At 35.4% G+C, this 13,461-nt stretch overlaps 1 protein-coding gene across 1 annotated transcript; it reads right to left on the reverse strand.

The window, feature by feature from the left end:
• Positions 1-3,297: 3,297 nt before the first annotated feature.
• On the reverse strand, positions 3,298-4,397 carry LOC137718659 (glutaredoxin-C6-like). The gene has a single exon (XM_068458211.1). It carries the CDS (start codon positions 4,282-4,284, stop codon positions 3,847-3,849), a length of 438 nt encoding a protein of 145 aa, XP_068314312.1. The 5' UTR covers positions 4,285-4,397; the 3' UTR covers positions 3,298-3,846.
• Positions 4,398-13,461: the final 9,064 nt, after the last annotated feature.

Consider the following 13,461-nt stretch of genomic DNA (forward strand, 5'->3'; position numbering starts at 1 on the left):
TAATCACATAAAGACAATTGAGCTAAGTACAGAAGATTGGCGTAAAACTAAGCGCATTGGCGGTTTAAGATTCATACAGTTAACTTCACTGAATGGGATAAGGTTTGGTTGTTTTTGTACATAAAAACAATCATCATATGCTCTACTTGCGGTAGTGCCCTGATGTTGGCGTCACCACTCACTAAACAATCCAGGGGAGGCTTCACCTGTGACTACAGTGTGAAGCCGCAGTGGGCCTCTTAAAACAGATTTTCTGTTTCTTTTGATATTATTTTATAAAAATTGTTATTCGCACTTCAAAAATCACATTTTGCATTTCAAACTTTCTATAATTATAAAGAAAATTACACTTATGAGGAATGTAGAATGAGATTTTTGGAGTGCTAATAACAGTTCCCTATTTTATTGCACCTTTAACTTCTATTAGAATTAATTAATATATTTCATATTTTTAAAACCAAGAAATATAAAGGCACTAGACCTCGTTGATGGGCAGAATAAATTTTTCTTTGTGACTGGAACACAAAATGTATACCACGTACTTTTATATAAGTATTGGAAAATTGTATTTTTAAAGTTATTAACTTTTTAACACATATATCCCACCATTTGTATAGTAATATATGGCAAACTTAGCCTGATTTTTTAGGTCAATTTCTTTTTATTTTGTTAATTGTAAAGCTAAATCTGACTTATAACTCTTTGGCTGGAGATGCTTAAAGTTTGTAACAAATTATCGTCAATTATATTAATAAAAGACGTAATGAAATTTTTTTTAGTTTAATAAAGAAACAGAAGAAATGGAGCCCAAGCAAGAATGACATCAAAGAGAAATGAATTATAAAACTAAGGTGTTGCACTAAAATGACTTTTGCCACTTTAAACTGGGCAAAGTGTAACCTAAAACCCTACTATTAAGGGAAAGAGATCTTCTGCAAATCTCTTTCTTCATAATCCACAGATCAAGTGATCTGGATCCTTAAAATTTGATCTGATGGTTAAAAACAGAGAAGTTAGTAAAAACTTTTAAAAATTATAATAATTTTTTATTGTTAGATCAAATTTAAAAAATCCAGATCACTTGATTCGTCGCATTTGGAGGAAGAGATCTGGAGATGATCTCTTTCCACCATTAAGGAACTATCATGTATGGGTTGCCCAATACTCTATTAATGCTTATTAAATATTAATTTAACTATAATTAGCTTTCACATTAAATGTTAATTTTTTAATTTTAAAAAAAACAAAGTTAAGTGAAAAAATGTGTCAGATGATTAGGTTTATGATAAATATACACAAAAGTTTACGATGATGATGAAAATGCTCCCGTGTTAAAAATCAACAACTTAAAAAATAAAATTTCGTTCTTTTTATATAATGACACGTAATATATTACTCGTGTTCCAAGCATATTAAAAATTTATCGTAAGATTCTAGGTGGGGGTCCATCATGCCCATGGAGTCAATCAAACGCACTGCATGTCTGCCACGTAATATCAAAAGATTAAAAGAAGGATTAAAGGCGGACACGCACTCTTGGACTGTGGGCAATTGTGGGTTGTGTGGGTAGCTAATGGTTTTGCTCTCATCACAGTCACTAACCAGCTTGTCTTTTCCAAAGACAAAGGAAAATTTGGGTCCCACATGGGTTGATGTGACTTGGAGTTGTGTTTTTAACCCTTAATTATCACCATTCAACATATCATAATTCTTTCCTTAATTGGCAACCATAAACTCATCATCAAATTGGATTCAATTATGCTGCATAAGTATTTTGGTGTTGAGTGGTTGTTGCGTAAGTGTCCACATGTCATAACATTAGAAGTTGATACATTTTTGGCACAGAAGTTTTCGGTGCAAAAGATTAGAAGATTTGAAGCCAACATTGTTGATCACACGCACTTTTTGGTAACATTTTCTCGTGTTGACGTGTTTTTTAATGATTAAAAGCAAGTGTTGGTGCATCATCAAAATGTTAATAATGGCTAATGGAGTAGTACATAAATTGATCATGTGCTGTCTTCGTTTTAACATGACAAATGTATGGTTGATTTGAAATATTATCACAGTAATATTTTTGTAGTGTAAAAGTCTTTCTCTTTACCTCGTAAGGAGAGATAAAATCTCATTTTGTCCAAATCGTATGCATTTTTATGATCCTTTTCGTTTTGCTTTAGATAATTCTAATTGAAAAGAAAATACTCTGAGAATATGCATTATAATTTTATCTCATTGTGTGCTAATTCAGCAAAACACAAACTAACAATTTTGCTAACAATGCGTATTTTTATTGTATCAAATTACAGATGTAGCTGCTAGATCGACGAGTTTGCTCATCTTAATCTCTTATAATGCTTCCAAGAAATTGGGTTGGTACCATAATGTTAAAAATGGTGATTGAAGTAAATAGGTACTTGTCACGATGTGCAATGATGATGAAATGGGTTGTCGAGTGGTTGAAGAAGCAGCCACGCCATACGACACCACCAAATTGAACCCTGTCTCATGCATGGTGACAAATTCTCATTTGTCCTTGCCTTCGATTTCAGGTGAATCTACCTGTCTTTTTTTTTTTTTTTTTTTTTTTTGATACAAGCGATATACTAAGAGTGAAAAAATTAAACTATAATATCAATTAAAGGTTAAATATTCTTAACCAATTCATTGCAATGCATTTTGACGTTATTTTTTTCCGGTTAAAGAGCTATTTCTTTTACGTATTTTGTCAAAATTAACATTAACTTCCGTAAGTATATGTGAGTTTAGTCTTTAGCTAGAACAATGTTCTACCTTATGTAACCATCATTTTACTTGAGTTCGAATCTCTTTGTCATAATTTAGGTGAATTTTCCGTAACCATCCTATTACTTGGAAAAAAGCACACAAGCTTTTGTAAAATTATAATTTTAAAATACTAATTGTTGGGACAAAAAAAAATTTAATTTTTAACTAATTATATTATTACACTTAATGTATTATGCCGTGTGTCCATCAGGAAAAATCTGTCATTAGAGCATATATGTCGTCACACTCAACAAGTAGGATAAATTTTTTTGGCTAACTAAGATCTTGACATTGATGCCCCAAAACAACTACTACTTCTACGACCAGTCGTCTAGAACAAACTTTTTCACTTGGGAACAAAAGAATATACTAAATTTAACGGCCTTGATTGCTCAATAATTACAAGTGAGGACCCACAAATAATATAATACACTCATCGTTTAACCATTTATACCCAAAAATTAACAACAATTAATCAAACTTTTTTTTTATCTAAAGTAAAAAAACGACAAATTTACAATCTTTAATAATAAAAACGACAGAAATATACAATCACGTTCCATTGCCAGAAACCCAGACTTCAGAGAGCTAGAGAGATAAAGAGAGCTACATACCTAGCAGGAAGTCCACACATCGGACGGTCCCGATGCTCCAATAATTGCTAATTTATCATCAAAGACCACACACCGAGGGACCCGTACACTGAGGGGAGAGAGAGAGTGACAGACAGACAGAGAGAGGCTGTTTTGAGAATCTAGATCGAAGTCGTTGGACGTGGATCAGAAGCGATCGATGTACTTGATTCAGCAAGCACCTCCCCGTGTACGACACTGAAAGCGCAACTGCATGGACTTCCTTCCGACGACGGATGGTTATGTCACGGTATTTAAAATTAAATACCGCTACAACATCATCTCGTTGTCCATTTTACTACAAATCTCGGAAACAATATCCCTATTGTTCCGAGTTGAGGAAAAATATTGATGATAATAATAATAATAATAATAATATAGAGATTGATAGAGATGGAGATTTTAAATTTTTTTTATGTACTGGGAAGAGTCATACGCAGAGGGCACCGACTTGGACGAGTTTAGGGACGAGGTGGCCGCTGAGGTGGAGGGCGACGAGGGACTCGAGGCCGCCGACACAAGTGCCGCCGATGAAAACGGCTGGCGGAGTATTACAAGACTGTTGTTGTTGGTCGTCGTAGGGGAGAGCAGCGATCTCATGATTGTCCAATTCGATGACGGTGGGGTGGACGCCAACGGTGGCGAGGAGCTTCTTCATGACGTGACACATGTAGCAGGAGCTTTTGCTGAATATGATGACGGGGTGCTCGGAGATGAGGCGGCGGATGCGGGTCTCGGCGGACTCGGCGACGTCGATGGAGAGAGTTGAGGAAGACTTGTTTGTGGGAGCGGGTGGGGACGGCGAGGTCGGGGCGGGTGAGAGGCCGAGGTGGACGGCGTCGTTGGAGCAACGCCGTAGGCCTTGCATCGCCGGGAAAGCCAGAGGAGTTGCGTGGTGGTGAATTGAGGGAGAAACGGAGAGAGGTGGTGGGGAAATGACGTCGACGGGGGGCAAAGAGAAAATAAGTGGTGGGTGTGAGAGAGAATGGGGTTGGGGGAGGTGTGTATAAATATAAAAAGGAGAGAAGGGGGAGGAGGTGTGCTTGCTTATGTCACAATGTACTGTGTTTACATTAGTTTTTTTTGGGGTCGGAGGTTGTGAACATTTTCACTCCCACGCGCTCATATATGCTACTAATTTGTTAAGAAATATTATATTCACACATCTTAAATTATTTCTTTTATATTTTTTTAATTTTTTTAATTTTTTTTTATAAAATGTTAGTGATGTATAAAAAATATTAAAAAAAAATTAAAATGGTATGAAAGAAGTAATTTGAGGTGTATAAATATAATCTGTCATTTGTTAAGTCTTAATTTTTCCCTTCATAGTTTAAGAATTGGTTTTCTAGAGAAGAAACTTTAGGTTATAATGTCAAAATCGAACAAAAATCTTATCATCATAACCTAATTTATTACTTGGCATTTGCTCATAGTATGTGCATGCTCATAATCCAGAGAATAAATGTAACGTTTTATTGTTGAAAGTAATAAGTATCAACTGAAATTGTAGCTTATAAATTCCGTCACCTAATGAATTAAGTCATTGAAGAATGTTTGTCAGGTTCATTCTTCAAGACTACTTCTAAGTATAGTACCTAAGTGACGAAGCATTTTGACATTGTTTTGTTATACTTGCCACGATTGATCATGATGTTCATATATTTGTTTTCTTTTATTGATTGCCAAGGGATACGAAACAACCTTATTGGATGGATAGCAAACTGTAATCTCCAATTGTGGGAGAGGCCCAGAGCTTTAATAGGAGGAATTGTTGCTATTTATGACCTCTAATTTGAAGAATCCAAATGGAAATCCGTACCGACCTATGTTGAAGAATTATCATTGAGTTGGAGAGATTTTTTAATGCGATCAGAATACGGAATGGTACATTACATATTATTATACAGGTGGTGAGATATATGTGTTAAAAAGTTGATAACTCAAATATTAAAATTTTTTATCACTTATATAAAAATACATAATTTACAACTCGTGTTCCAGTCACGACGAAAAATCTCTTGTTGAGTTGGGCTTGAAAGAGATACAATTGAGACATAGCTTGAACATAAGCCAATAATGCTCGAGTGAAAATTTATGAATGATTCGGAGGCTTTCGTGCACGAGGTAAGCAAGCGCGTGGGAATCGTTTAATACGAAATACGGTGGGTCGGAAATACTGGATATTTGCCGGTCACATGGGGGGAGTGATCAGATGGTCGTCGTAGTAAATGACGGTGACGTCACATGGACTTCGACGTGGGACCGTAAAGATTGAACCTTGACGTAACATAAAGCCAAAGCCCCTCCCCTTCCTGCCAGGCCCCCATCCTAGGAAAAATGAGTGAATTTTAACGAAATTTTTTTAGTACAGTTTATTTTAACGAAAATTCATATTTTTATATTAAAAAATTAATTATAACATCATTTACATTATTCTTTATTTTATCATTTTTATTAAAACTTAAAATTTATAAATCATTTTTATTAGTTTACCATAAAAATAAAGACCGGATCTTCTGACGTGGACTATTATGCACGAGAGGGTGATGGAGCGGGACCCAATACCCAATGACATAATCATCGGAGCCAGACCATACTTTCCTTGTTATCATGGAGAAAATTTTCAGTATAACCGGTACATAGGATGGTACACTACGTGTCACTATAAAAATTGTGAGATATGTGTTAAAAAGTTAATAATTTAAACAATAAAATTTTTCACCACTTATATAAAAACACGTGATGTACCCTCTGTATTTCAGTCACGGTGAAAAATTTCTAGTCATCATGAAGAGATTTTTCAGTGTGATTGAAACACAGAGTGGTAGTGCTATACCATGTGTCACTATACGAATGATGGGATATGTGTGTTAAAAACTTAATAGCTTAAAAAATAAAATTTCTCACCACTTATATAAAAATAAGTGGTGTACCATTCATGTTCCGATTACAATGAAAAATTTCTCGTCATCTTGGAGAAATTTTTAGTTGTAACAGGAACACAAGTGATGCATCACTTGTTTTAATAGGTGTGGTGGAAAATTTTATTTTTTAAGTTACTAACTTTTTAGCAGACATATCCCACCAAATGACATGTGGTGTACCATCCTATGTTTCAGTCACACTGAAAAAATCTCTCATCATCATGACATTCCCGTGCAGACACGTGGCGTCGTCTTTTACTTTCCTTCAGGCACGGAGATTGTGGGCTTTGTTGAGATTGATGGCCAGGGCCCACGCTATTATGGGTCCTACAAGACCCCGGCGAATAGTGGGGATCCACGTGTTTGTCCGACGCTAGCGCTGACGTAACGTATGTTGTGGAATGGGGGACCCACCCATCAATGAATTGTGAGATCTTGGAGTTGTGAAAGGTACACCGTTGATGGTGGTGGTAACAATGGTGTCTGCCATATGGTTTTCGAGATGAGCTGAGGGATTGCATCACAAGTTGGAATGGGCCCCACTCTCTTTGTCTCTCTCTTTTCTTAAACCCTAAACGCAAGTTACAGCAAGAAGATTCGACTTTTATGGCATGATTTGTGACAAAAATAGAATATTAAAGTGATTAGCTATAGATTAAATATAATTAAACGCATTGTAAACTTGCAGGTTTGTGAAACGGACTTCATCTCAATTTGGTGAACATCAAATCACTTTAAGAGACAAGATACAACACGAAATTCTATTTCTGTTTTCATCCGTCGTAAGGTTTTATTTATAGAAAACAACGGATTTCTTGTAATTAATCATATAAATAGTGCCATATTAACATCAAAATTACAGAAATAACTACAATACTTATATGTTTCCAGTACAACCATCATCTAACGGTTTGATAGCTTTGGTGGTTTATATATTATCATTCAAAATCTAATTAATTAAGAAAGAACGTGCAAATTGATTTTCAGAAACAAAGCGTGAGAATTGCTTCTCAATGCAGCAGAAGCAAAACCAATGTGTTTGACTTGTAAATTTTTACCATTTCATCTCCTTCATAAGGACCTGCCTTAGTAAGCACTGACAGTGGGACTCATACAATGAGATGCTCCTGTGTCAGCAATCCATGAGTCCCGTATATACGAAAATATTTCTTTTGATCGTGACATAGAAGATCTTATGTATTACTTTGTAGGTATGAAAATGAAGCGCATACACACACACACATATATATATATATATTGGGTAACAAATTAATAAGGCATGCATGCTCCCATTGGCCTCAATATATGTCTCCTCTAGGTTAAAATTTCAGGTGCACTGTGTAGTCAGGGATATATCTTTTCAGTCACGGCATGAGTGAGATGATGAAAATGTTTTACAATTAACAACGTTAGGTCTACTATGTAGCTAGAAATGTGATAAGCGAGATGGAGAAAACAGTTGTAACAACAGTTTCATGGTAGAATCTCTCATCTTCTACTAATATTTTACTCGTCTTGTTTACTAAAATTTCACGGTTCATTGCTTACTCGTTTGAAACTACTGAGGATTTCACAAATCACAAAGATGCAATAATATTTTGCAGTGCAATGGGAATTGAAGCTACGTAATGTAGCTAGTGGACGGGTCGTTTATTGCTTTTTAGGATGGATAGTGCTATTCACACATTTATTTTTATTTTTTACACATCTTTGTTAATTTCATGTCATGGATCTTTATATATTCATTCAATCCGACGACTAAAAAATTGAGAAATAAGGTGTGTGAGAAGTAAAAATTAATGTGTGGATGATACTACTCTTTCAGGATAATCGAATAGAGATGTCAAACAAGTAGACTTGTCACAGGGTTAGCAGATGAAAAACGAGCACATCAGCTTTGAACTCGATCCCTCCCATCTCCAATACATAAGTTGAAGTCGTCATCCTCACCATTAGCAATTCAGACATGTTCATCAGATCAGAGGGATCGATCTGAAAAATTAAGTGTCAATAATGAACCAAATCTTAAATCCATTTTCCAGAGAGACAGATGGTTCGATTGGTCTCCAAAATGTCCAAGAAAAAGTAAAGTTTTCGGTGCAAATTGATGGGAACAGAACCAGCAAAAACTGATACGTATAGCAGAGGCTGATGACCTAAGGCAAAGAGCAAAGAGCGAAGGGCAAAGCTTCCTTGCCTATCAGTTTTTCTCTTTAACAATTAGTCAATTCATGGCATGCATAATTCTTATTTTTACAGAGCAAAAAAATAAAAAATAAAAAAAACTAGTTGTGTATATATATAAACATCGAGTTGCACTTCGTAGATCATTCATGTAAAATATTAGTCAAACTGGAAATATTTAAAATATCTAATTGAGTTCAAAGAAATTGATAAATACTTTGTTCTCTGAGAAACATTGAAATTTCATTATGATAATTAAATAGGCAAGTGGTTTCGGATTAATGTATCGCTAAACACCTGTTTAAACAACTGAAAGCATTTTTCTTTTTCCCTACAAACTGTTCTATAGTCATAGTTTTGGACATCCATGCATATGATTCATGCGGTTATCAACTATTGATATGTTGTGTGATTCACTTGCACACACAAGCATGGAGTTGTCAACTGTTAATAATATGTTATAAAATTCACTCGCATTAGCAATTGATGGGTTGTTATAATTACTTATCGTATTATTTAAGAGTCCAAAGTAGTTAGTAGGAAAAGATGGAAAAACAAAGAAAAGCATTGTTGGGGACCTAGAAATCGTGTAGAATATTACTAATAGTGGACAACAAAATGTGATCGCCACCTTCATTACCTTGGTGGTGTGGTATTAGAAAAGCCATGACGACGCACGCATCTCTCTCTCTCTCTCTCTCTCTCTCTCTCTCTCTCTCTCTCTCTCTCTCTCAGATGGAGATGGAAGTGTTGAGCGTCGACAAGTTGACACCATCGGTGGGCTCCTTCAAAAGGAGTAGAAAAGCTCGTCTTCTTAACCAATTAAATACGTACTGGTTGGTTTGTTTCATATTGTTAATGATGCTATTAATCACTATTAGCGGCATATAATTCATTCGTTCATTCATGCATGCATATATGTGGGTGTGTGTGCATACGTCGTCTTTTACTTTACTCTTCCATCTTTGTTTACCATCCAAAACACAATTGCTTAATTTGATCATGCTTACCACTAATTAATCAATTAATTAGTTTATTATTAAAGAAAGCAAAGGTGGGAACTTGGATGTTGGAACTGCAAGTGTCATATGCCAGCCACCGGCAGAGCCACATTAAGGGCTATGCTGGGCTGTAGTCCAGGTAGCTTTCGGTAGAAAATAAAATTTTACATGTAATTTTTATTAATTTTCGAATGTAACTTACCATATATTTAGTCACTGATTCGAATTCTCTCGGTTTAATTATATAATACAGTTTACAAACCATCTATTTTTCTCACATCTTTTTTCTCATCGCTTCTTGTGTACATGTTTGAATTTATTTGAATAATGAAAGTTCTTGGCTCATCTTGTGAAAATTTTCTTAAGCTAACTGATACTGTAAAAAATATAATATCAAGTTTATTTGTTTATAAAGATTTAAATCTTTAAGCTAGCCAACCTAGTGAAAAATTTCTAGCTCTGCCATTGATGCCAGCACCATTGAGCCTTGTTAATTTAGTCCTAATGTGCACGCGATGTACATGTAATGTTTTGGGTCATTGTTTGGATTATTTCTTTTGGATTCGTCCTCTCAAAAGTACTAAATCTTCAACCATCTGACTGCAAGGCAGCCAGAAGAGGGGTTTTCCACCTGGGCAAAGACCTTCCTTTTGAAGCGGAACAGGAACCCATTTTTACTACTCTGGATTCTTAATTAGCATAGCGAAATTGAGATTTATGATAAAGTCATCGAATTTTTTATGGTGTTCTACCTTTGTGTAGTCTCGGTCCACAGAGGAAGACTCCGCACCTGAACCTCGTTAGTCATTGCTAAGAAAGAGATTAAAGAATTTGTGTTGTCATTCCTTATTTTCCACCCCTTATCGCCATATTTTTATGAAGTATCTAATTTGTTATACAATAATTTTTCGTTTCTTATATCATACAGTTTATCACATATACAAAAAGTAATCAATTTTTGTCATCCTGATAGATTGGGCATGCCAAACTATCGTTTCATATAGGTTTCAATCTTTATTTTACAGTTTTTCATCCGAGGTTTTGCTACGTGTCCCCCTCGTTTGTACTCTTATCTTTTCCTTTCTAATAAATTTTGGTGGGTTTGGTACTTGAGGTCCTACCTCCAGCACAGGCCTATGGCCGATTTTTCAAAAAAAAAAAAGTACTACAACATATGTTAAAGTGATTCGTTTACCTCCTAAAACATTGTTATTGAATATAACAATGTTAACATATAGGGGATTTCTCCTGCGCACATGTGGGTTGTGCACACTTCATAGACTGCGCTTGACCCGATTAAACGATGTGGATGACATATACCACGATATAGCAACCAAATATCAATATCAACGTATCAAGAATGTTTACCATATATCGATGTAATATATACTGAACATAAGCATTGTTACCATGCCATTAATTAAGTGTACTATTATGCTCAAGACTTATCAAAGCCCAATTTTCAAAAGACATGGTATTTGAGAGTATGGTGATCCACTATCTATATGGTGGGCCTGTCACATATGTTGCTCTTTGGGGTGAGATAATGAAATAAACTTCTTTTTTTGGGCTGGATATAAATAATGCTCTCGAGAATTAAATTCAAGACCTTCTACTTAATAAACGTATGCTTTTTTGTTTTTGTTTTGCAGCCTATCTTACAAGTTTTTACTTTTTAGGTTTTTGTAGAGGGGTTTGGTCCTATGTTGCCTTTTTTTTTCTTTTTTTTTTTATGTATTTGTTTCGTCTTATTTTTAGCTATGCCTCATTGAGTTCCATTTTAATCTCACTTTCTCTCTGTAACTTAAAAATCACCACTTTACTCCTTAAAACTCAAAATTCGTTTCACTTTGACTTATGAACTCTCTATTTTTCTTGAAACTTATAGGTAGTTTCCTGAAACATATATGTAACCCAACCCCCAGTAAGATTATGCCACATGTGTTAAATTTTTGATTATAAATCTCCATTATGTGTGAACATTAAACAATTAGAGAATAATAAGTTTAAAAGAAATTGAATAGATGAAAAAAATAAAAGCCTAGCTCACCCAAATCAAATCCACATAAGAAACTAACGGATCTAAGACAATGTCAAGAGAATTTTGAGTTTTATAGAGACAACTTTCAAGTTTCAGGGGTAAATTATGGTAAAAATTAAGTTTCAAGGGGCAAAGTGAAGCGAATTTTGAGTTTCAAGGAGTAAAGTTGCGACTTTAGATAAAAATCGGGAGCAAAGTGAAATTAAAATCGAGTTCCAAGGGGCATAGATAAAAATGAGCCTTTTTTTCCTAGAGGGGTAATGTTTGTCTTCTCCTTTTTTCTTTGTATTTGGTTTTTCAAGAAAGGGTAATGTTTATATCCTCTCTTTTTTCTTATATTTATTTTTCTCTTTTTTTGTATTTTGTTTTTCTCGCTTTATAAGGTGTAAGGTTTATATCCCTTTGATTAAATGTGTGACAACCCGTCCCTAATTTTATATTTTTATTATTTTTAAAAGAGTAATTTGATGAAAATGCCCTAGAGGCGAGGGTATTGACTTTCGTTGACCAGAGTATTAGGAGACGTATGAAAGATATTTTTAGCATACCCCCGTAATGCTCGTCACTACGAACGCGTAGGCGCAAGCAGAATCGAATATGAAGCTACAATAAAGATTTTACAGACTTACGAACGTGAAGGGCGATTTCATAATTTCATATTGGGAAGATATTTCATGTCTTGTTTTGTGAGCCACATGGGGCCCACACCCCACTCTTCCCTTATTCTTGTGTCCCCTTCCAGATTTTGGGGGCGTATACCTTGTTGCCCCCTCATCTTGTCTCTCTCCCCTCAGCTTTCTCCCTCTCTGTACTCTCTCGTTCCCTCACTTTTGTCAACTCTCCCTCTCTGTAAGCTCACCACCGCTGCACACCACCAAAACCATCATTATCTGCATGACCTCACCACCATAAACTCAATTTTGAGTATTGTTTCATTGAAAACGAACCCAAAACGCGAGTTCGAGGAACAAGGTTTTGGGCCGAGACTTCTAGGCGAGATTCAGACAATTTCCAACCATCTTTTGAACTCAAAATAGGTATAAATCAATTCCTCTCGTTGAGTAGATGAATTTTCATGTTTGGATTGTCTAAATTGGTGAAGAAATGAGAAAGTTATAAAGATTTAAAGTTTACCTAGTTTCTGGCGACCTCCGAGAATTCTGAGTCGTCTTTCGGTCAAATCACGCCGAGTTAGCTGTCATACAAGGTATCATTCTCTTCCTCTCATTGAGAACTACGATTTTTGTGTTTGAATCACTCGATTTCGCTGAGTATTGACAAAGTTATGGACGTTTAAAGTTTGTTCAGTTTTCTGGCGAACCCGTGCCTTTCAGACCATTTTTCGGCAAACTCCAGCCATGGTCGAGGAAACCAAAGGTATATTCGGACTCCTTGTTCTTTGGGCTTCAATTTGGTATATTGAATGACTAGTTTTGGTTGAGATTTGGGTCTGAATGGAGGATTCAAAGTTGCCCAAATTTTGAAAATTTGAAGAAGAAGAAAGAGAGAGGGAAAAAAAAAAAAAGAAGGGGTGGTGGGCTTAAGTCCAAACTCAACCTAAATCATAAGCCCCAACCTTTAGGCCACTACTCCAGCCGGTCCATTCCAGAAATGGGCTCACAAAAAATATTCTTTATATTGACTTTTCGGAAATTTCTCAAAAACCCTTATAGACTAATTTTGACTTTCTGAGTCCGTTTTGACAGTCCATTTTGACACCCATTTAATGAAATTATAAAGTTTTAATGTAGTTGATCGACGGGGCGGCTTGATTGACTTTTAGGATTAACCGTAGACTTTTTGTAAAATATGACGGGGACCTTCCTTAGTGTATTTCGACGCTTTGATTCCAAATTCACACTTCGTTATCCTAAATTTAATTGTTTTAGTGG

This window comes from Pyrus communis, chromosome 15 (assembly GCF_963583255.1).
Source record: "Pyrus communis chromosome 15, drPyrComm1.1, whole genome shotgun sequence".
NCBI classification, from domain to species: domain Eukaryota; kingdom Viridiplantae; phylum Streptophyta; class Magnoliopsida; order Rosales; family Rosaceae; genus Pyrus; species Pyrus communis.

What these genes read in the sequence shown, in the direction of transcription:
- LOC137718659 (XM_068458211.1), bottom strand. Translation starts at nt 4,284, where the DNA reads ATGCAAGGCCTACGGCGTTGCTCCAACGACGCCGTCCACCTCGGCCTC.